The sequence below is a fragment of the Crinia signifera genome, chromosome 1, assembly GCF_055691185.1.
Source record: "Crinia signifera chromosome 1, ASM5569118v1, whole genome shotgun sequence".
NCBI lineage: Eukaryota > Metazoa > Chordata > Amphibia > Anura > Myobatrachidae > Crinia > Crinia signifera.
The window spans coordinates 239218129-239242309 of NC_139217.1; the positions used below are offsets into that span (position 1 = coordinate 239218129).

At 45.9% G+C, this 24181-nt stretch overlaps 1 protein-coding gene across 1 annotated transcript; it reads left to right on the forward strand.

The window, feature by feature from the left end:
- Window positions 1-17294: 17294 nt before the first annotated feature.
- On the forward strand, window positions 17295-20665 carry LOC146071449 (uncharacterized). The gene is made up of 5 exons (XM_083179440.1): window positions 17295-17663; window positions 19185-19445; window positions 19531-19867; window positions 19943-20251; window positions 20360-20665. Exons 1-5 carry the CDS (start codon window positions 17454-17456, stop codon window positions 20590-20592), a joined length of 1350 nt encoding a protein of 449 aa, XP_083035566.1. The 5' UTR covers window positions 17295-17453; the 3' UTR covers window positions 20593-20665.
- Window positions 20666-24181: the final 3516 nt, after the last annotated feature.

Genomic DNA, 24181 nt, shown 5'->3' on the forward strand with positions numbered 1-24181 from the left:
AGCCTGACGATAATACTTAAGTGTATTGAAACGTTGCTGTGTCATCGTTGTTCGCAATAAAAAAGCTTTTTTGAAAACGGGCCGGAGTGCGACACCTTTGTGGATTATAATTTGCTTACTTGCTGTGTGGGCACCCGCCAAAGCTGAATCTACAAGTGGTTGTGCCGGATCTCCTGTCTACTATATATATATATATATATATATATATATATATATATATATATATATATATATACTGTAGTTTAACTGTCAGTTAAGAAATTTGACATCATATATTTGAAAAGCCAGCACTTGTGTCTGTCTCGTTATTTTAGTGTTAAGCTAGTTTAAGGTTTTAGATACGTTTATTAAAGTGTGGGGCATAAAGATTTCCTATGGCAAGTTTATGGGTTAGAAGAAGCATGATTCCGTGCGGATTCGTACAGTGCTGTGAAAATCTACAACAGAGGGCGTTCGGTCGGCTGTCCTGCTGCTTGGACGCGGAAAGCCTGTGCGAACTTGGTGAGTTCCGTCCATATGGTGGTGTTGATGCAGAACCACGCCACTCCCTCTTATGTGGTAGAGTCCGTCCGAACGGATGCGGTCGCCTTGTAGGCGTGTCTACACTCACCATATGGATGTGCGGTGTGTTCGGTCCTATATGAATGAACGCACATCCGACCGAGTGAACCAGAATAAGGCCCAAAATGTCTGTCAAACTGACTTACATTTTATCTGACAGTCTGACACCCAGGAGATATCATAGGCATGTATACTGATATATCACACAATATTTGGACCACATTATCTCCATTCCTCCCCCATGGGTAGAAAAGAGGCTGAAAAGCCCATTGAAAAACAATAGGGAAGCGGCCCCTACTGTTGTGGCGACATATTGGGCAGTTCCTCCAGAAAGGTAGATAGTTTTACTATGCTAAATCATTTTGGAAGTGAATGCATATGTGTATGATAGTAAATATTTGTATTTATTTATACTAAAATATTTTATTGAGCAAGTCATGCAGACTTGATACAATGACAGCTACCGAAGATAGGAATGAAAAGTGAGTCAGTGCTTTTCTGCACGTAGCAAGTCCGTATGAGAATTCTGATCTTCTGATCAGATAGCAGTTTATATGCTGGTAAAGTATTGTGATTCAAATATCATATATATATATATATATATATATATATATATATATATATATATATATATATATATATATATATATATATATATATATATATATATATGTATATGTATATATATATATATATATATATATATATATATATATATATATATATATATACATTGGAGGAAAAGGGCACTCACCACTTTGGTAAAAAAAATTTAAACGGTTTTTATTCCATAGAGGTAAATGCTGACATACCGACGTATCGTGGATGCCAGGTTGGTTGTCTGATGTATATCTAATTTCTCCATCATATCCCCATATGTACCCCATAAAATATTTTATTTTCAATAAAAATGATTGATGTTAAAGCTAAATTAGCTACTAATAATAATACTAATATTATCTGTACATCCCCATTTCAGAGGCTATATATAAATTGCAATCTAATACATGAGGCATGAAGTAAAGTGGTAATGGCGCTAGAGTAGGAGATGTCAATGTTCAAAAGGGCTGCTGGGTAGAGTGGTCTAAGCTCAGTAAAGTTGCTTTCAGACCGCATAACTGGCTTTGAAACTGTATTTGAAAATGTTTCCAAAAACGGGTCTGCCAGGTAAAATCCCTTTCACACCGCATCTCTTAAACGGTATATTATCGTTTAAGTGCCGTTTTTTTTACACTTGCAGACCCGTTTTTGGAAACTTTCCAGATACAGGGTCAAAGCAAGTGCAGTCTTCAGCTCCCCCCCAGGGTTAACATCGCACCCCCCCCCCCGTGGGTTAACATTCCCCCCCCCCCCCCTAGGGTTAACATCGCACATCACACACACACACACCCCCCCAATGTGTTTAAGAAACCCCCTCCGTGCAGCCGGTACCTCCTGTTGCAGATCCCATCAGTACTGTGAATACAGATGCACTTATGAAAAAAGTGTCTATCGGAAAATGGCTGCCCCATAGGAAAACCAGTTTAAAAAAACTGTCTTTCGTATGGGGGCAGCCATTTCCCGAAAGTGACTTTCGGAAAATGGCTGCATCACAACCAAACAAGAAGGAAATTGTGCAGTATTCTCCCCCTGTTGCATACCGCAACGGCACAATGGCCAGTTCTCTACTGGCTCAATGGGTTTTCTGAAGTTGGCCAACTGAAGTTCTCCTTTTCTGGAACTGACAGATCAGGTCCAATTCTGTTGTAGCAGCAACATTACCACATATTGCACATCAGAGTCCAGATAAAGATTCTGATCAGAATCCACATTCCACATTGGTGCTATTATTTTTTGTGGAATTTAACAGTCCCGTACTGAGTTCACTTGCGACTACCACAGCTCCAGAAGATAAATTCTCAACATGTATGGGTTCACCATTCTCATGATGCCATTTATTACAATCTGTTAGAGCATGGACCAGTATCTCCTTGGTTTATTCTGCCCAGTGATGTCTCTCTGCTCACACAGGTCAATCAGCACCTACTTATCTTGTATCTTATAAGCAGCTGTCATTTCTCTGCAGTTACTTTGATAAAATAAAATGATAGGAAAAGAGAAAAGAGGGAAGGGGTCTTTGATCGCACGTATGACTTGTAAACTCCAATAAGCATTGAATCTATTCATATAGTCTAAGTGACAGGTATAATATCTTAATCTCACACTGCTTCAGAAATAAAAATATTTAAAATCTCTATTGCTGTCACCCAGTTAACAGGGGCCCACAATGGTGAAGGTCCGCCGACAAGATCTGCCAACACCCACAATAATCTTACAACTAATACCACTTTTACACCAAAAATGCCGGGTTGCACCTGGGTTTATGGACTCGGCTCCAACCCGGATGCAACCCGGCAGTTGTCCCCTTTTGCACTGGTCTTTTTCACACCCTGAAGTGAAAGTGTAGACATGGCATTTTAGAAGTTCCAAAATTCATAGAAATCCTTAATTTTGTGATGAACAAACTCATGTGGGCAGCCCCCCGGATCCCGGAACCCTATGCAGCTGCCTAAAGGTAGAGCAAGCACTGGGAAACCCAGACAAAAAACTATTCGGCCAGATAATTGGCATCTTCCTTAAGACTCATTTATCTTTGATGTAAAGACCTGACATTGTCAGAAGGCCTTCCTAATCCTGAATAAGCATGGACATACTAATGAAACCTCCTAGGGGGAACAAAAAGGTTTCCTGTACCTGTCTTACATGATAAAGAACAAAGCAGACTCCTGAACCATATAAATGAATCAATCTATAGATAAATAGGCAGCAGAGTTATAACCCAGTTCAAAATCAACTTAATTCCAGCTAACTAAATATTGAGATTCTGGGCCTTATTCTAGTTCACTCTTTCTGACAAAATTCTTCTTAGATGGACAAAACCATGTGCACTGCAGGGGGGCAGATGTTACTTGTGCAGAGAGAATTAGATTTGGGTGAGTTATATAGTTTCTGTGCAGGATAAATACTGGCTTCTTTATTTTTACACTGCAATATAGATCTCACTTTGAAGTAAAACCCCACCCAAATATAATTCTCTCTGCACATTTTACATCTGCCCCACCTGCAGTGCACATGGTTTTGTCCATCTAAGAAGGATTTTGTCAGAAAGAGTGAACTAGAATAAGGCTCATTGTCCCAATAGCTCTGAACCACACAGTCCTTTATGAAGGATAATCCATAATTAATTCTGTTCATGTGAAACAGGGGAGAGTTATTCTCCAATCATGTCCAAACAATTGTATATGCCCATGTACCACTGTTACACATAAACAATATAGACAGATGGCTTATGGAATAATGTAGCAGTTTGTTAACAAATCATGAGATATGGAAACAGTTTTGTGACCTGATGCAAAGAAGGCTCCAGGCCAAGTACTTCCCCATAACTCATTATCAGCTGAGACATATGTCTGTAAGTGAAACCTGAGATGTTTCATTTATGTTGCAAAGTCAGAAAACTCTTGAATGCTCTCATTCTATAACTAGCTAAATTGTAAAATGCGAAAAGCCTGGAAAAGCCATAGACAAATACTGTACTAATCACAGACATCTCCTTATCACAATAAAGTACAGATGTTCCTCATACATCTAGGGGTGATTCTGGTTGGCTCTCTAATCAGCGAAAGTTCGCTGCTTGGTGAGCCTTCTAATGCCACCTAAATGCATGCACCCGGCCATGGTCTGTATAACCCCGCCGCTTTGCAAAGGGATATTTTGCATAAACATCCATTAACAGGGTAGTGTACAAGGACAAGAAAATCATTTGATGGTCTGGGCTGACTTAGGGACAGATGTACTAAGCTTGAAGAGTGATAAAATAGAGAGTAATAAAACACCAGACAATCAACTGCTAATTGCCATGTCACAGGCTGGGTCTGAAACATGACAGGTAGGAGCTGACTGGTTGGTGGTTTATCACTCTCCATCTTATCGCTTTTCAAGGCTTAGCTCATCTGACTCCTAGACTTGCGGCATCCGGTCCGAAAACGGAGCGGGTGGCTGATGTCCTGATGTTCATGCGAACACGGCTGATCTTTTAAAAAATATATATATTTTAACACCCCCCCCCCCCCCCCCCCCAAAAAAAAGCCACGGAAACTCTATCTATCTATCTATCTATCTACTGTTTATATCAAGTATATATAAAGTATCCATTCTAAACCGCGGTCACCCATCGACACTATGATAATTCGGAGCACTGTGATGTCATACAAATTATTATTAATAATAATAATAATAATAAAAATATTATTAACAATAAAAATCATCATCATACTAATATAATATAGTGCCAAGTTAAATAAATTAAAACTTTCATTTTGATTTACAATGTCATTTAGACTGCAGGCCCGTAAATGTGAAAAAAAAGTTATAGGAAACAGCAGACATGATTATGCTATTACTTTTTTAATAGATGAAAACAGAAAAAAACTGTCCAGTTGCATATTTCTCGAAAAACTGAAACTGCAAAACAACAGAAATTCTCTGTTAAATGCTTCCTGTTTCACATTGTGTCCATAGGAGGAGCTCTCAGCCAGCTCTCATCGGTGGGAAAGGGACGGATTACAACTATGAGCTACTGCTGACTCACAGGGAGAAACCCCATGCAATTTCCTATTACTTTCAGGAAATTGTATTTATGGATTTTTTTTAATAAACAATTAAACAAGATTAATTACACTTTAGATCTTACTAGGTAAGTGTATTTGCAGGGGTAATATTTGTGTGGGTGTTGGAGACTTCACTACTTCCAATAGGGCAGTACGGATAGTGTAATGGTTACCATTACAGCCTCACAGCACTGAGGTCATGGGTTCGATTCACACCAGGGCCCTAACTGTGCGGAGTTTGTATATTCTATAAAATTAACCCTATAATGTCTGTGTGTGCGTGTACATGTGCTAGGGAATATAGATTGGGAAGGCCCATACAGACACAAAGATGTGCTAGTAACGACACATCGTTGACGACCGTCGTTTGCTATCACCTTGATAGTGCAAAACGAACGACAAGCTAAAATTCAAAACAAAAGCGAAAAACGATGTCATACGACGGGCGACGAACGATGAGCGATGATCAACGATCTGTGGTCGTCGAGGTCCATTTTATCAATCTGTCAGTCAAAAAAATGGGCAGGAATGTGGGCAGGATTATGTACAGTAAATAAATAGGCTCGGCCATTTTAAACTCTCTGCATTTGATGCTCTGTGCTAGTTCTGTGAGGATTATTCCTGCTGAACGCTTTCGCAGTGCTATCTTTTGTGTTTCTTTCTGCAATGGTTCCTTATCGGTACAAAGTGATGGCAGCGTATGTTGGAGTCGCTTTGTTAGTGGACAAGGAGAGATTGAAGAAACGTAAAAGGTTTCGTTCTTGCTGGTCTAAGAAGTGGCTCCAGAAGAGAGATTCGTTCTCTCACATGGTTCTGCTTTCTGAGATCCACGAGGACTGTCCTGACGATTTCAGAAATTTTCTCCGCATGGATGATGCCACGTTCACGGAGTTGTTGGAACTGGTTAGGCCTCATATCCAGAAGCAGGATACAAGGATGCGCAAGGCAATTCCTGCGGAGGAGAGACTGATCGCCACTCTCCGATTCCTGGCGACCGGCAGGTCCTTACAGGATATGAAGTTTGGAGCGGTCATTTCCCCACAGTCTCTTGGTCTCATTATACTAGAGACATGCAAGGCTATCTACAGTGTCCTTCGTGAGCAGTACTTCCAGGTAATAATAATTTACTTATTTTGTATGTTTTGTTTGTAGATTTTGAAATATTATTTTTTAACTAATCTAGAATGTTGAAATTATTGCATCCGTTATGGATTACTCCTCCAGCAATGTGCAAAATGTGTTTTCCCTCCATGTGGTTGCAGCTGCAATGATAGTATATTTGCATATTTAAACCCCCATATACTGCAGTTATTTTTGCCAACCAGTGTAATGTGAATCCACAGTGTTTAGGCAGAGTGTTGGTGCTAGTGTTGTGCCTAACTGGTGCTTTCTATACTGCATTTCCCTGGTGCAACTATCTTTTAGCCTGCCTGGTGCTTTCTATACTGCATTTCCCTGGTGCAACTATCTTTTAGCCTGCCTGGTGCTTTCTATACTGCATTTCCCTGGTGCAACTGTTGTTTTTGCTGCCTGGTGCTTTCTATACTGCATTTCCCTGGTGCAACTATCTTTTAGCCTGCCTGGTGCTTTCTATACTGCATTTCCCTGGTGCAACTGTTGTTTTTGCTGCCTGGTGCTTTCTATACTGCATTTCCCTGGTGCAACTGTTGTTTTTGCTGCCTGGTGCTTTCTATACTGCATTTCCCTGGTGCAACTGTTGTTTTTGCTGCCTGGTGCTTTCTATACTGCATTTCCCTGGTGCAACTGTTGTTTTTGCTGCCTGGTGCTTTCTATACTGCATTTCCCTGGTGCAACTGTGTTTTAGGCTGGCCGGTGTTGATTGTAGTGCAATTACCTGGTGTTATTTCGTTCCCCTTCTCATATACTCTTGTTCTTTTGCAGTTACCGTCCTCAGAGGAAGAGTGGCTCAAGGTCGCAGCAGATTTCCGTGACAAGTGGAATTTTCCGAACTGTGGTGGAGCTGTCGACGGGAAACACGTGGAGATAATTCCTCCACACAATTCTGGGTCTTTGTATTATAATTACAAGGGATACTTTAGTATTGTTATGATGGCCATTGTGGATGCCAATTACAGGTTCCTCTACGTGGACGTGGGAAAAAATGGTCGTGCCTCGGATGGTGGTTCCTTTAAGGACACCCTATTTTACCGCAGCCTTATTTCTGATAGCCTCCATCTGCCCACATCCTCTCAGTGTACAAATGGCATGAACTTTGTATTTGTTGCTGACGAGGCCTTTGCCTTACACAAACATGTGATGAAGCCCTATGCCAAAAGGGGGCTAACTCAGGAAAGAAGAATTTTTAATTACAGACTATCGCGAGCGCGCAGGACAGTTGAGAACGCCTTTGGGATTCTGAGTAATCGCTTTCGAGTATTCCACACAGCGATAAATCTGCGCATGGACAAGATTAACTGGGTGGTCTTGGCGTGCTGTGCCCTTCATAATCTACTGCGCACAAAGAAAATGGCCCGCCACCACCCATCCCATACTGAACCTCCCGAACCACTTCAGCCACAAACCCCTACACCTGCAGTGGGGTTCACTGAACTCCAACGTTCAGGGGCTACTGGTGTGTCTACCACTGAGGCAAAAAGAATCAGGGAGCAGTATACTGCTTACTTTAATGGGGAGGGTGCAGTGTCCTGGCAAAATGATGTCGTGTGATATGATTATATTACAAATGTATCATACAATGTTTAAAGTACCATGTTTTAACTTCAAATTATATTGTTGTTTGTTCAAAACTGAATGTGTTCCCATTTGTTTTGTAATGTATTCTTTTGTTTTCCATGACATGTACAACTCTCAAATAGGTGTCATATATGGGTCCAACAGTAGGGATCCCAGCAGGCATTATGCCGTTGACGGGATATTGACCCCTGCTTTGGAAAATGCGTATAGGGCAGGTCATTGTTTATTTAACTGGGGAGTGGCGACAGCAAGGAGGAAGCAATCGTTCACCCTCTGAATACCGGCCATGGGTTGTGAACAGGTATGGAGCTTGTCCATTGTCCCTTGTGTGCCCCGCTGTTGATGTTTTCATAATAGGGATACCAACCCAGGTAAATAGCCCCATCCACTAGCCCTCTCCCCTCACACCATCCACTCACCTGCTCATCTTGTATAAGAAAATACAATTGTTTTCAGTGAAAAACTTTATGTAAAAATTTAAATTTTTACATATACAATTAGTAAATAAGTCTCATAAAATAGAAAAGAATTGACAATAAATTGTCATGAGATAAAACATTTCCCAACCAATGGAAAATAATATTTAACAAAGTGCAAACATGTGTTTGTTGAGTACAATGGGGCAGATGTATTAAGCCTGACAAAGAGATAAACTGGAGTTAAATTGCAAGGAGATAACGCACCAGCCAATCAACTCCAAACTGCCATATTTCAAACACAGCCGATTGGCTGATGCGGTATCTCCTTCCTCCAGTTTATCTCTTTGCCAGGCTTAATACATCTGGCCCAATGGCCCACATACAGTGGAATGCCACAGGCAAGGTGATATGTACAATGGGGCAGATGTATTAAGCCTGACAAAGAGATAAACTGGAGTTAAATTGCAAGGAGATAACGCACCAGCCAATCAACTCCAAACTGCCATATTTCAAACACAGCCGATTGGCTGATGCGGTATCTCCTTCCTCCAGTTTATCTCTTTGCCAGGCTTAATACATCTGGCCCAATGGCCCACATACAGTGGAATGCCACAGGCAAGGTGATATGTTCCATTCCCCAACATCAACGAAGAAAGTGCAACCGCATGAACAGATTTTTTTTTAGAAAAATGCTTGCAACAGCAACTGTTATTTTACATTTGCAACAAACCAGGCTCATCACCTTGCAGAGTGGCATGGGCACTCATCCAAGCGGAGCAGGTGCTACTTGAGGAACTATAGGTAGGTGATGATGTTGGGGAGTGATCACTCAAGGCAAATTGGTTGTTTGGGTTTTGTGTACAATTATTCGGTGTAGGTGGATATGACGGATAATGTGGATTGGTTGGTGGTGGGAGAGGTGGCCAATGCAATGTCTGCGATGGTAATATGGGGCTCTCTGGTAATTTACCATTTTGAGCACATATTAGCGCATCGTATACAATGCTTTTAAAACGAAGACGTTGGAACGGATCCAACGACTGCAGTTCAGATGCGATGTTCATTCCAAAATTTTCATGTTCATCTGGGGGCTTCTGAAGAACCTGTTCTGCACGCCTCAGAAATTGCTCGGCAGACAATGGTGCAGAGCTCGTACTTTGTGCAGTAACCCGACGTCTTCTTGGCGGTGGTGGGCGACTTGGTTGCGGAGGAGATGGCTCTGCGTCAACTAAATCGACATCTGTAGGCTCGCTGATGGAGACATCATGGTCGCTCCCTGGTGCTGGCTATAATAAAGGTATACAAAAATAAATTACACAAACTTTCAAAATGGTATTGAGCTGAATAACCATGACACACAAAATTGTTGAACTACACATGCCAGCATGCACTGCATCATTTTTTTTTTTAAAAATCAACAAAAAATATTTGTAGTGCTTATCGTCATGTGCATTTAACAACAGATGGAGTGTATAGTTATAAAAAAAATCTTGAATGATGTTTGTCCTTTGTACATATACTTACCACCTCATCTTGATTCTCGACAACTACCGGTGGCATATCCCCCATCATCGAGCAATGAGATTGAGTCCTGGGCTCATCCTCAAGGGTGAACAGGAGAAGATTGTAGTACCACAACGTGGGCTTTCTGACTTCATCCGCCCCTGCTCCCGAATGCTGTGACTCCTTCACTCTCTTGTGTTCTTTTAAAAACACGGTTCTGAAATTTTGAATCTTCTTTTTGACCCATTTCAAATCCGCTTGACTTTTACGGACTTAACAGTACTCAATGAGCTGCTGGTATGCCTTCGCTTTTTTGTCCTTGTTTGCATAGTCTTTGGAGGTGATTTTCCACAGACATTCATGGGACTGATACAGTTCCAGGAATCCAGTCCAGTGGTCTTGTTCAGTGATTTCAGCTGACATGTCTGTAAATGACAAAAGGATTCAATATACAATATTTTTAAAATATTTGCACCAGGCAGGCGGAAGCACTTTGCACCAGGCACTACATGCATAGAATTCACCAGGTAGGCAGCAACACTTTGCACCAGGCACTGCATGCATAGAATTCACCAGGTAGGCAGCAACACTTTGCACCAGGCACAGCACTCACAAAATGCACCAGGCAGGCGGAAGCACTTTGCACCAGGCACTGCATGCATAGAATTCACCAGGTAGGCAGCAACACTTTGCACCAGGCACAGCACTCACAAAATGCACCAGGCAGGCGGAAGCACTTTGCACCAGGCACTGCATGCATAGAATTCACCAGGTAGGCAGCAACACTTTGCACCAGGCACAGCACTCACAAAATGCACCAGGCATTGGATATGGGTTTGTTTATCTCCAGGGCTAGCCAGTCACCCATTCAGCATCCCACCACACAAGGCCAAACCACCCACCCCCACAACATAAATAACTACAAACATGAAGCGCTCAGCACATACTGTACTACATACTACTCTACTACATAGCAGCGGCCACCCTACCCTCACCACCACACGAATAAACTCACCAATTTATTGAAGAATCCACCCCTGCCGTGTCCTGCTACGCACGCTGGTTCTCCTGATGCCATCCGCAGCGAAATGGCGCCTGGGAGGTTCCTGGGAGTGGCTACATCGCTTTCCGTCGCTCGTTGTCCGTCGTTTTTCATCGTTTGCCGTCTTCGGCACTGTACGATGTAAACGATGATAGACGAATTGACCTGCATGCAAGGGCGATGACAGACATGATGACCGACTTGCGGGGACGCGCATCGTCGTTTATCGTCCATCGTTTAATGCTAAAAAATGTGTACGATACCAAACGATGTTAAACGATTAACGACCATGGATAATCGCTCAAAATCGTTGCAAGGGGGTAAATGAATGGAATCTTTCATAGTCGTGGGCATAGGATCTTTGTGTCTGTATGGGCCTTAAGCTCCACTGGGGCAGGGACTGATGTGAATGTTCAACTATACTCTGTAAAGCACTGTGGAATATGTATGCGCTATATAAGAAACTGTTAATAAATAAAATAATAGGGTGGTGTTCCTTGAAAATGCCAGCATAGAATTTAACAGCATACTTGCCTACTCTCCTGGGAGGTTTCCAAAAATTTTGTAACACTCCCACCCCCAAGTGTACCAAGGCTGCTGTATACTGTCTATCATGGGTATTCAACCTGTGGCCCTCCAGATGTTGTGGAACTACATGTCCCAGCATGCCCTGACAGTTTTGGCATGCTCCTATAGGAAAAAATGTGGCAATGCATGTTGGAACATGTAGTTTCACAACATCTGGAGGGCCACAGGTTGAAGGCCCATGCTGTATATGATCCTGCACATATACAGCACTGCATTTGGCCTTAATTGCAATTTTTTTTACAAACAGAATGCACCTGTTGGGTCACTGGATCCTACTGTGGCTACTGACCCCCCCCCCCCTCCCTCTCTATGCCCGCCACTACATTACTGACCCCTCCATACCCGCCACTACATTTCTGATCACTACATACCCGCCACTGAATCACTGACCCCCCTCTATACCCTACACTGCTGACTTCTACATACCATACACTACACGACTGACCCCTCTATACCCACCATTACATTACCGACTCCTCCGTACCCGCATCTACACTACTGACCCCTCTATACCCACCACTACATTACTGACCCCTTTATAGCTGCCACTACATTACTGATCCCTCTATACCCTACACTACATCTCATCGGCATGACTCCCCGACAGATGGTCCCATGGCAGCTCTGGCACATAACAGATATTCTCTCCTCCTCTCAAGCAGGCTGCTGCGCATGGGAGTGGAGACTATGCTCACTGCCAACCTCTGCCCTCTGCTCTCTGGCTACACTACACATCCCAGCTAGCAGCACCAGGAAGTGCCCACTAGCTTTATCAGCAGCGGCTTCCGGCGACCAGCATAAGGAGGGACTATGGGGGCCAGCCAAGGGCTGTGGGTCCATCCCAGTGGGCCTATGCCCTGTGCAATATTTCTTCCCATTGGAGGAGGAGCTGCTGCTGCTGGCCATGCATAGCAGCCCTCCTTCTGGAGCAGCCACAGCGGTCATACTTGTTAGGGGCAGCCAGCAGTCCCATTCCCTCTCTCTGAGATACCCGGCACAGTGTAGGACAGCAGCGCTGCACCTGGTCAGGCGCTACCATGGGTAGTTATGAGCTGTCAGCAGTTGCACTCATCATCGGAGGCCTCCAGCTTAGGATGCCCCTAGGCATAGGCAAATGCCCTAGGCAATTGCCTAGTTTTCCTATGCCTAAGGCTGGCTCTGACAACCACCATCAGAAATGCTCCACAGCACCCAAAACAAACCATGCAGGTAGCAGCACATACTAGTCACAGCCAGAAACATCGGTATTCAATGACCTGAATCGCTGGTCACAGCGATTCAGGTTTCACATTCGCCAGTCAATCGCCGGTTTTTTGACGGCGATTCGCCACGCGTAGGGATTCGTCGTTAGTCGCCGGGACTAGCTGTGTCACCCTATTCAACGTGGCTGAGAATCGCCGCCCCCAACGGCGATTCTCAGCCAATCCAGCGTATCTGGTGACTGGGTGGAGGGCGGGTGTATATATTCCCGCTCTTCCATCTAATATATAAGTGACTTCCCTGCTGCGCAGCTCTGCTATTAGCTTTCAGCAGGGGTGGAGTGAGTTGCTGCAGCTAATAGTTCTCCCTGAACACGTGCAGAGAGCAGAGAGCAGAGAGCAGAGAGCAGTGAGCAGTGAGCAGTGAGCAGTGCCTGGAGCCTGGAGCGTGGAGCGTGGAGCGTGGAGTGGAGTGGAGTGCATATTTTCTTTTGCAGGTGAGTATTGTGATGTGTTTGTACTGCAATGCTATGGGGCTTTGTTGTATGGGGTGGGTGAGTGTTTGTTTGTTTGCAGTATGTGTGCCCCCCGTTTTTTGGGGGGGTTTTAAACTTTTTTTTGCTTGAGTGTTTTATTTTTTTTTTTTTTACTGTGCTTGGTGCAATGTGCAGCCATGCTGCATGCTTGTTTGGGGTGCTGGAGTGTTGTGGTGGGTGCCCTTCATGCTTTGGGCGTGGTCGTGAGTCCCCATTTTAAAATGACTGCAGCCAAAAAAAAAAGGAAAAAAAAAAAAAAACCTGCAGCCATTTTAAAATGGGGGCCCTGGGTCACGAACATAGCATGTCGGGATCCCCCCCACTACACCCCAGCATCCCTGACTAGCATGCCTGCACCTTGCACCCCACTTGGGTTCGCCTCGCCCCTAAGTGTCATTTTCTCAAAATTGCCTGTTTGGGGTTTTTTTTGGTGTTGATCATGTGTGGGTGCCATGTGCGGCCATGCTGCATGCTTGTTTGGGGTGCTGGAGTGTTGTGGTGGGTGCCCTTCATGCTTTGGGCGTGGTCGTGAGTCCCCATTTTAAAATGACTGCAGCCAAAAAAAAAAGGAAAAAAAAAAAAACCTGCAGCCATTTTAAAATGGGGGCCCTGGGTCACGAACATAGCATGTCGGGATCCCCCCCACTACACCCCAGCATCCCTGACTAGCATGCCTGCACCTTGCACCCCACTTGGGTTCGCCTCGCCCCTAAGTGTCATTTTCTCAAAATTGCCTGTTTGGGGTTTTTTTTGGTGTTGATCATGTGTGGGTGCCATGTGCGGCCATGCTGCATGCTTGTTTGGGGTGCTGGAGTGTTGTGGTGGGTGCCCTTCATGCTTTGGGCGTGGTCGTGAGTCCCCATTTTAAAATGACTGCAGCCAAAAAAAAAAGGAAAAAAAAAAAAAAAAACCTGCAGCCATTTTAAAATGGGGGCCCTGGGTCACGAACATAGCATGTCGGGATCCCCCCCACTACACCCCAGCATCCCTGACTAGCATGCCTGCACCTTGCACCCCACTTGGGTTCGCCTCGCCCCTAAGTGTCATTTTCTCAAAATTGCCTTTTTGGGGTTTTTTTTGGTGTTGATCATGTGTGGGTGCCATGTGCGGCCATGCTGCATGCTTGTTTGGGGTGCTGGAGTGTTGTGGTGGGTGCCCTTCATGCTTTGGGCGTGGTCGTGAGTCCCCATTTTAAAATGACTGCAGCCAAAAAAAAAGGAAAAAAAAAAAACCTGCAGCCATTTTAAAATGGGGGCCCTGGGTCACGAACATAGCATGTCGGGATCCCCCCCACTACACCCCAGCATTCCTGACTAGCATGCCTGCACCTTGCACCCCACTTGGGTTCGCCTCGCCCCTAAGTGTCATTTTCTCAAAATTGCCTGTTTGGGGTTTTTTTTGGTGTTGATCATGTGTGGGTGCCATGTGCGGCCATGCTGCATGCTTGTTTGGGGTGCTGGAGTGTTGTGGTGGGTGCCCTTCATGCTTTGGGCGTGGTCGTGAGTTCCCATTTTAAAATGACTGCAGCCAAAAAAAAAGGAAAAAAAAAAAAAACCTGCAGCCATTTTAAAATGGGGGCCCTGGGTCACGAACATAGCATGTCGGGATCCCCCCCACTACACCCCAGCATCCCTGACTAGCATGCCTGCACCTTGCACCCCACTTGGGTTCGCCTCGCCCCTAAGTGTCATTTTCTCAAAATTGCCTGTTTGGGGTTTTTTTTGGTGTTGATCATGTGTGGGTGCCATGTGCGGCCATGCTGCATGCTTGTTTGGGGTGCTGGAGTGTTGTGGTGGGTGCCCTTCATGCTTTGGGCGTGGTCGTGAGTCCCCATTTTAAAATGACTGCAGCCAAAAAAAAAGGAAAAAAAAAAAAAAAACCTGCAGCCATTTTAAAATGGGGGCCCTGGGTCACGAACATAGCATGTCGGGATCCCCCCCACTACACCCCAGCATCCCTGACTAGCATGCCTGCACCTTGCACCCCACTTGGGTTCGCCTCGCCCCTAAGTGTCATTTTCTCAAAATTGCCTGTTTGGGGTTTTTTTTGGTGTTGATCATGTGTGGGTGCCATGTGCGGCCATGCTGCATGCTTGTTTGGGGTGCTGGAGTGTTGTGGTGGGTGCCCTTCATGCTTTGGGCGTGGTCGTGAGTCCCCATTTTAAAATGACTGCAGCCAAAAAAAAAAGGAAAAAAAAAAAAAAAAACCTGCAGCCATTTTAAAATGGGGGCCCTGGGTCACGAACATAGCATGTCGGGATCCCCCCCACTACACCCCAGCATCCCTGACTAGCATGCCTGCACCTTGCACCCCACTTGGGTTCGCCTCGCCCCTAAGTGTCATTTTCTCAAAATTGCCTGTTTGGGGTTTTTTTTGGTGTTGATCATGTGTGGGTGCCATGTGCGGCCATGCTGCATGCTTGTTTGGGGTGCTGGAGTGTTGTGGTGGGTGCCCTTCATGCTTTGGGCGTGGTCGTGAGTCCCCATTTTAAAATGACTGCAGCCAAAAAAAAAAGGAAAAAAAAAAAAAAAAAACCTGCAGCCATTTTAAAATGGGGGCCCTGGGTCACGAACATAGCATGTCGGGATCCCCCCCACTACACCCCAGCATCCCTGACTAGCATGCCTGCACCTTGCACCCCACTTGGGTTCGCCTCGCCCCTAAGTGTCATTTTCTCAAAATTGCCTGTTTGGGGTTTTTTTTGGTGTTGATCATGTGTGGGTGCCATGTGCGGCCATGCTGCATGCTTGTTTGGGGTGCTGGAGTGTTGTGGTGGGTGCCCTTCATGCTTTGGGCGTGGTCGTGAGTCCCCATTTTAAAATGACTGCAGCCAAAAAAAAAAGGAAAAAAAAAAAAAACCTGCAGCCATTTTAAAATGGGGGCCCTGGGTCACGAACATAGCATGTCGGGATCCCCCCCACTACACCCCAGCATCCCTGACTAGCATGCCTGCACCTTGCACCCCACTTGGGTTCGCCTCGCCCCTAAGTGTCATTTTCTCAAAATTGCCTGTTTGGGGTTTTTTTTGGTGTTGATCATGTGTGGGTGACATGTGCGGCCATGCTGCATGCTTGTTTGGGGTGCTGGAGTGTTGTGGTGGGTGCCCTTCATGCTTTGGGCGTGGTCGTGAGTCCCCATTTTAAAATGACTGCAGCCAAAAAAAAAGGAAAAAAAAAAAAAAAACCTGCAGCCATTTTAAAATGGGGGCCCTGGGTCACGAACATAGCATGTCGGGATCCCCCCCACTACACCCCAGCATCCCTGACTAGCATGCCTGCACCTTGCACCCCACTTGGGTTCGCCTCGCCCCTAAGTGTCATTTTCTCAAAATTGCCTGTTTGGGGTTTTTTTTGGTGTTGATCATGTGTGGGTGCCATGTGCGGCCATGCTGCATGCTTGTTTGGGGTGCTGGAGTGTTGTGGTGGGTGCCCTTCATGCTTTGGGCGTGGTCGTGAGTCCCCATTTTAAAATGACTGCAGCCAAAAAAAAAAGGAAAAAAAAAAAAAACTTCAGCCATTTTAAAATGGGGGCCCTGGGTCACGAACATAGCATGTCGGGTTCCCCCCCACTACACCCCAGCATCCCTGACTAGCATGCCTGCACCTTGCACCCCACTTGGGTTCGCCTCGCCCCTAAGTGTCATTTTCTCAAAATTGCCTGTTTGGGGTTTTTTTTGGTGTTGATCATGTGTGGGTGCCATGTGCGGCCATGCTGCATGCTTGTTTGGGGTGCTGGAGTGTTGTGGTGGGTGCCCTTCATGCTTTGGGCGTGGTCGTGAGTCCCCATTTTAAAATGACTGCAGCCAAAAAAAAAGGAAAAAAAAAAAAAAAACCTGCAGCCATTTTAAAATGGGGGCCCTGGGTCACGAACATAGCATGTCGGGATCCCCCCCACTACACCCCAGCATCCCTGACTAGCATGCCTGCACCTTGCACCCCACTTGGGTTCGCCTTGCCCCTAAGTGTCATTTTCTCAAAATTGCCTGTTTGGGGTTTTTTTTGGTGTTGATCATGTGTGGGTGACATGTGCGGCCATGCTGCATGCTTGTTTGGGGTGCTGGAGTGTTGTGGTGGGTGCCCTTCATGCTTTGGGCGTGGTCGTGAGTTCCCATTTTAAAATGACTGGTTCGCCTCGCCCCTAAGTGTCATTTTCACAAAATTTTCTTAAGGTAGGTTAATTGCACAGTAAAGGTACAAAAATGTAAATTAATATTGCTTTATCTGTGTTTATATTCCACAGGAATGTCTCATCGGACAAGGACCGTGGAACCCCTTTCCCCTCTTCTTTCTTTTTCAGGTGAGACGAGTCCAGTGGAGATGACTACAAGGGAGGAAGATGGTGATAGGATATCCACAAGTAACCCTGGCCGGCCGGTGCAGGACGACATGGAGCATGGAGATCGAGAAGGAACACCTCAATCAAGACAAACAACTAAAAGGAGAAGGACACAGGTAACTTCTTTAAAACTTGATGAATAGACAGGTTTCGCAACAACGCACTAGCGCGTATTTTACCCTAAAAGTGGGCGCCGGGACCCATTAAACAGTGGCCACCGGACGCCGATGACTGTAGGTTTTATATATTTTGCTGCTGCTGCGCATCACGAACCCTGCATGAGAGCAGGTTAACTTTTCAAACTCTGCATCCTAAGTCTGCTGTTGAGAGCAGTGGGGGGGGGTGGGGACAGGATAGGATGCTGTAACAGCCGCTCTCAGCAGAGTAGATCTGCGCACTGTCAGGGTGGCGGGGTAACGGATGATGCAAATTTGACTTAGATCAGCGTGTCAGCTGGTCCAGTCCCCCGCCGCGTTGATAGCCTGCTCACCTACTCTGCTGAACCCCCCCCCCCCCTGGCAACCAGTGTGAAGATCCCGGGATCATGCAGCAGCGCAGCGCGACTTAAGCCTCACGCAGAGCCCCGGGGTCACTCCTAGTTCCAAAGATTGCACAGGAATAAACAATAGCAAAGATACCAAAGTATTACCTTTATTTTACACACGGGTTCTACATGTAAAATCAGCATTTAAAGTCTATATACATTATATACAGAAAGGTCATCAGTATTATTCACGTTATCAGAACCTTACCATGTTATCCTTCAGATTAACATCAGATGGCCAGGACACGCAAGTCCACAACTCCCAGCGCTGACGCTCGGACACTTCTCTGCCTCTCTCTCCCTGCAAACACCCACTTAAATCCCAAAGGCACCCCTCTCCACCACCCTCTGGAATTTTTAACCCTTCCTATGCTGGGTGTGGTTGCATGATATATAAAGAGGCCCATTGATCCCAGAACCAAAAAAATATACACAAACTAAACAGATTCTAATCTAAGCTTTTGGTCGCTTCTAACCGGACCATTTGACTCTAGATATACACTTATATTCTTTAGGTATTAAGCATTCGGGAAGACTGCCATAATTAACTTCATTGTAGCAAATCCCTTATTCATGCTACCATCACAGTTTACTAACTACATAACCAGGAGGCAGTGACGTAACCACGGGCAACGCTTATCCTCCCAGTTTCTCTTGTGTTCAAAAAACGCTCTTCTTGCCTTCATATGCATATGTAGCAGTATGGGATACAGTATACAAAGCTTAGGGAACATAGTACAGCCATTTACATAACATGAGGGAATATTTCCCTCCAGTAGCACACATACTCATCTTAATTGAATAACCTGTTTGGATTATTCAGTATAACATCCTATTATTGTCCGACATACAGCCCTGTGATGTCCCCTATATACAGCAGTCTGGGGTTCCCAGCTCAGATATGAATACAGTCCGTGATAATTTCCGGTTATCGCCGGCATTTTGCAGTTCTCTTTGCTGAAACGCAGAAAGATGCAGGCGAACAACATATGACGGAAAGGGGCGTGGCCAAATACTTAATACATCATGAAGTTAATGTTTAATATATGCTAAATCTATGTGTAATTTTGCTGACACTGTTTGTTTTTTAAAGGCAACAGACAGAACACTGGACGAACAACCCAGTGGTTCTGGGGTCCAACCACCCGTAGCGAGAAAGAAACCTGGCAGGAAAAAAAAGGTTCCCCTAGACCAACTTGCCGAGGGAGAAGAAGAGAGCATCCCGTTCACTACTGCAGAAAGCAACGTGCTGGTTGAAATGGTCCACAAGTTCTATGACCAACTGTGTGGACAAAGAAGACAGGAAACGAGCGGTAAAGAGCGTAAAAGAATATGGGCCTCGATTGCAGAGAAGGTTCATTGCTTTTTTTTTATTAAAATAAATCCATTTAAAAAAGTGCATTATTTGATTGTTTATAATGTGATGTTTTGCATCTTAGATTACAGCAGTGAGTGGCAACGTCAGGTCGATCGACAAATGCCACAAACGATACAATGATTGTCGACGGCACACAAAACGGAAGATGGGCCAAGTCAGGCAACATCTAATTGGGACTGGAGGCGGACCACCATTACAAGTTTCATGGCAGCCGTGGGAACGAGCCATCCAGGAACACATGAATCCAATCATGGTGGAAGGTGTTCCAGGCTCTGTGGAGTCCAATGTCCGCAGAGCAGAAGTGTTGAACGCTATCGAAGCGCAAATTCCACCTGCGCAACGAAGAAGACGGAAGACAACACCAGCAGAAACAGCACCTTCGCAAACTCAGGAGCAGGGTAATTATTTGTACTACTTTGCTCTCTCTAAAATTATTTTGCAATGTTCTAAAATGTATATTTTCATTTCAACAGTTGTCGTTGCTGAAGATCGAACAGAAGACACCCATGTAAGCCAACCGGCTGAAGAACAGTCAACACAGGAAGAGACCATCACCCTGGATCTGTACTCGATCAGTCAGTTTGAATCGTCCATTCAAACAGAAGACACCTCTCAAGGATTTGAAGACAGCAGCTTGCAAACCCCACTGGGTGAAGAAGGATCTACAGCAAGTGGAGGATTGGCCCATCAGCTTCCAAGTTATCATCATTCCATCCAGGACATCGAGGAAGTGTCTGAAGATGAGGAGGAGGTGGATCCCACCAGACCACCACTGATGGATTGTAAGCTTTTGCCATTTGTTTGTAACCTTGTGGTTTTTTTTTATTTTTTTAAAGATTACATTGTGTGAAATGGATAAAATTTATTTATCTTGTCCTTTTTTTTTATAGCCGGAATGCAGCTCGTGGAGGACATCCAGAGAGAACAGGCTCCAACGCGCGTCCATAGAGTCCGGCAATTGGCATCTGAAATAGAAGATCACCAGAACCAGTACCGGATCATGATGGAGCAGAGGATGACAGCCATGGAGAAGCATCTTGAAACACTGTGTCACACTCAGCCGCGGCGGTGCGCGGCGGGCTTACTACTCACCCGTTCGCGCCCGCCGTCGGCTAGCGTGTAGTGGTCTCCAGTTCAGTGGCAGCAGGCAGCGGCAGTCTGGTGGGCAGCAGGCAGCGTGGGACGCCGGCAAGTGTAGCGGTATGTGCTGTAAGGGCGCCGGGAGGCCGGCGCCGCCATCTTGGTTAAGGGCAAATAGCAGATTGGTCCTTGTCTGAGGTTTCCGCCCATACTGACCTGACAGCCAATGGCAGCCGCCCTCTAGGGATATAGGGGATCTGCCTAGGCCTGTTCAGTGTCAGTACAAAGAGTCTCCAGAGGCGTTCACAGCTCCCAGCTGACTCCGGCTCTCTGACTCACCTCTCCTGACTTGGTGCCTTGCTTCAGTGCTCTGTGTTGGACTCGATTCAGCTTAACCCCAGCCAGTTCTCTCCACAGTCTGGTCTCTGCCTGCATCCCTGAGCGTCCTGGCCTAAGCCCTTCAAGCCGTCTGCTTCCAAGCAACTTCCCATTCTTTTGTCATCATCCAGCTTCTTTCAGTCTTCAAGGATCCCTCATTACCATCAAGTACATTCTCTTTCCGGATTTCTTCATTTCTCAAGACCCCAGCCTGCTGTCCGCAGTATGTGAACTGTTATTGTTTCTATGAACTTTTTCTTCTTTCAAAGTGCCGTGCTGGCTCAAGTCTTATTACCACTAACTGCCACTTTAAGAAAGTATTCAAGTGTGTTTTATTTCATTTATGAATTCTATTATTAAACCTGCACGATTTAATCCTTCCTCCTCTGGTCCGTCTCCGGTTGCTACACACCACACGACTTCATCCAGCCCTTCAGTTGTGACAGTTTGTACTGACCCGATGGAGTCGGGTGAAGAACAGGCTTCCATGGCGGACGCACTTCACAGCATCATGGCTCGTCTGGAGCAAGTGGAGGCTACCCAACGTCAAGTGGCTCAATTCCTTCAGGTCTTGGCTCCGCCCCAGACGGCTCCCTCAGTTTCTGTGGCTTCAGCTCCAGAGGTTCCAGTCCCTGTTTCTACACCTGGACCAATAGTTCCTCATCACATGCAATTACCAACCCCCAGCAAATATGATGGTTCTCCGAAAGGATGCCGTGGGTTTCTGAACCAATGCGATGTGCATTTCACCTTACAGTCTTCTCACTTTCCTACTTCCAAGGCAAAGGTGGCTTATATTGTGTCTCTCCTGGCAGGGTCGGCTTTGGACTGGGTGTCCCCTCTCTGGGAACGTGCTGATCCCCTGCTCAATGACTATGAAGCTTTTATTACCTCTTTCCGTCGCATCTTTGATGAACCTGGCAGAGTGTCGTCTGCCGCTACTGAGATCCTGAGGATTCGCCAGGGTAGTCGTTCAGTGGGACAATATGCTGTGCAGTTCCAGACTCTGGCTTCGGAATTAAAGTGGAACGAAGAGGCTCTCATCTCCGCCTTCTGGAATGGGCTGGCAGGTCGTATCAAGGACGAATTAACTACCCATGACTCTCCTGCTACTTTGGCTGAACTCATCTCCTTGTGCAACAAAGTTGATCTACGGATGCAGGAGCGTCAACTAGAGAGAAATCGCTCCGATCGTCTCCGCCCTCGTCTCACCACCAACGCTGTTCCTGTTCCTAGATCTGGGCCTTCCACAACCACACCACCAGACGAACCCATGCAGATCAACCGCTCTCGGCTTTCCGTGGAGGAAAAGTCCCGTAGACGTCGTGAGAATCTATGCATGTACTGCGGTTCTTCCGCTCATCTGTTGGCTTCCTGTCCACTGCGTCCGGGAAACGACCGCTCCTAACCTCCCCGAGGGAGGTCAGGTTAGGAGTCCTGCTTTCATCTCCCTCTTCAACTGTGCCCACCATTCCTGTTACCCTTGTGTGCCCTCAGGGAAAAATCAAGATCCAGGCTCTACTAGATTCCGGAGCAGCCGGGAACTTCCTTTCTTCTTCTTTCGTCCAGCAACATTCCTTGACGGTGCAACCTTTGGCCCATCCGTTGGCCCTCACTGCAGTAGATGGGAGTCGCATCAGCAGTGGGCAAATCACCCTTCAAACCGATCCAGTGACAGTTCTCATCGGTGCCTTACATCAAGAGACTCTTGAATTTTTTGTCCTTCCTCAATCCTCACACCAGGTAGTCCTGGGCCTACCATGGCTTACTAAGCACAACCCTCACATTGATTGGACCAGTATGGAGATCACAGCCTGGGGTACGAACTGCCTAACTACTTGCATGCCTCGTGTCATTCCACTCCATCAAACTAATCCTCAAGAAGTAGGAGGTCCCAGTCTTTTGTCTTCATCAGCTCCACCCTTGTCGTTACCCACACCATATCTTTCTTTTTCTGACGTCTTCAGCAAGGGAGGTGCCGATACCCTGCCGCCTCATCGTTCCTGGGACTGTCCGATAGAGTTGATACCTGGGAAGTTCCCACCGCGGGGCCGCATCTACCCCTTGTCTCTGCCGGAGACCAAAGTCATGTCTGACTACATTCGAGAAAACTTGGATAAGGGGTTCATTCGCCCGTCCACTTCACCAGCCGGAGCGGGGTTTTTCTTTGTGAAAAAAAAAAGATGGAACCCTCCGGCCGTGTATCGATTACAGGGGCCTGAACGATATCACAATCAAGAACCGCTATCCTTTACCTCTTATCACCGAATTATTCGACAAAATCCGAGGGGCTTCCATCTTTACTAAACTGGATTTAAGAGGGGCGTATAACTTGATCCGTATCCGATCTGGAGATGAGTGGAAGACGGCTTTCAACACCCGAGATGGCCACTACGAATACCTGGTGATGCCATTTGGTCTTTGCAACGCTCCAGCCGTCTTCCAACAATTTGTAAATGACATATTTCGAGATTTACTATATCATTCCATCGTGGTGTATCTCGATGACATCCTCATCTTCTCGTCTAACCTCCATCTCCATCGGCAAACAGTAGCTGAGGTCTTGCGGCGCCTTCGCCAAAATAAATTATTCTGCAAACTAGACAAGTGCGTCTTTGAGGTCACTTCCATTCCATTCCTTGGCCACATCCTCTCCAGCACTGGGATAGAGATGGATCCAGAAAAAGTAAGAGCCATCTTAGACTGGACAGCGCCCACAACGCTCAAAGGCATCCAGAGGTTCCTGGGCTTTTCAAATTACTATCGTCGTTTCATCCGGAACTTCTCCACCCTTGCTGCACCTCTTACAGCTCTAACCCGCAAGGGTTCTGATCCGAGTCAGTGGTCACCTGAGGCCTCCCAAGCCTTCCAACAACTAAAGGATGCTTTTGTCTCCGCCCCAATCCTTCTTCAGCCAAACCTCGACAAACCCTTTATTCTTGAGGTGGACGCATCCTCAGAGGGGGTGGGGGCAATCTTGTCGCAGAGAGGGGAGGACCAGGTGCTTCATCCCTGTGCCTTCTTCTCCAAGAAGTTTCTTCCAGCAGAAAAGAATTACCCCATTGGAGAGCAGGAGTTACTGGCAGTCAAATCTGCGTTGGAGGAGTGGCGGTACCTCCTGGAGGGGGCACGACATAAAATTACTGTGTACTCCGATCATAAGAATCTCTCATTCCTCAAGCACGCCCAATGTCTTACAGCTCGTCAAGCCCGCTGGGCCATGTTCTTCGAACGCTTCGATTTCCAAATCAGAT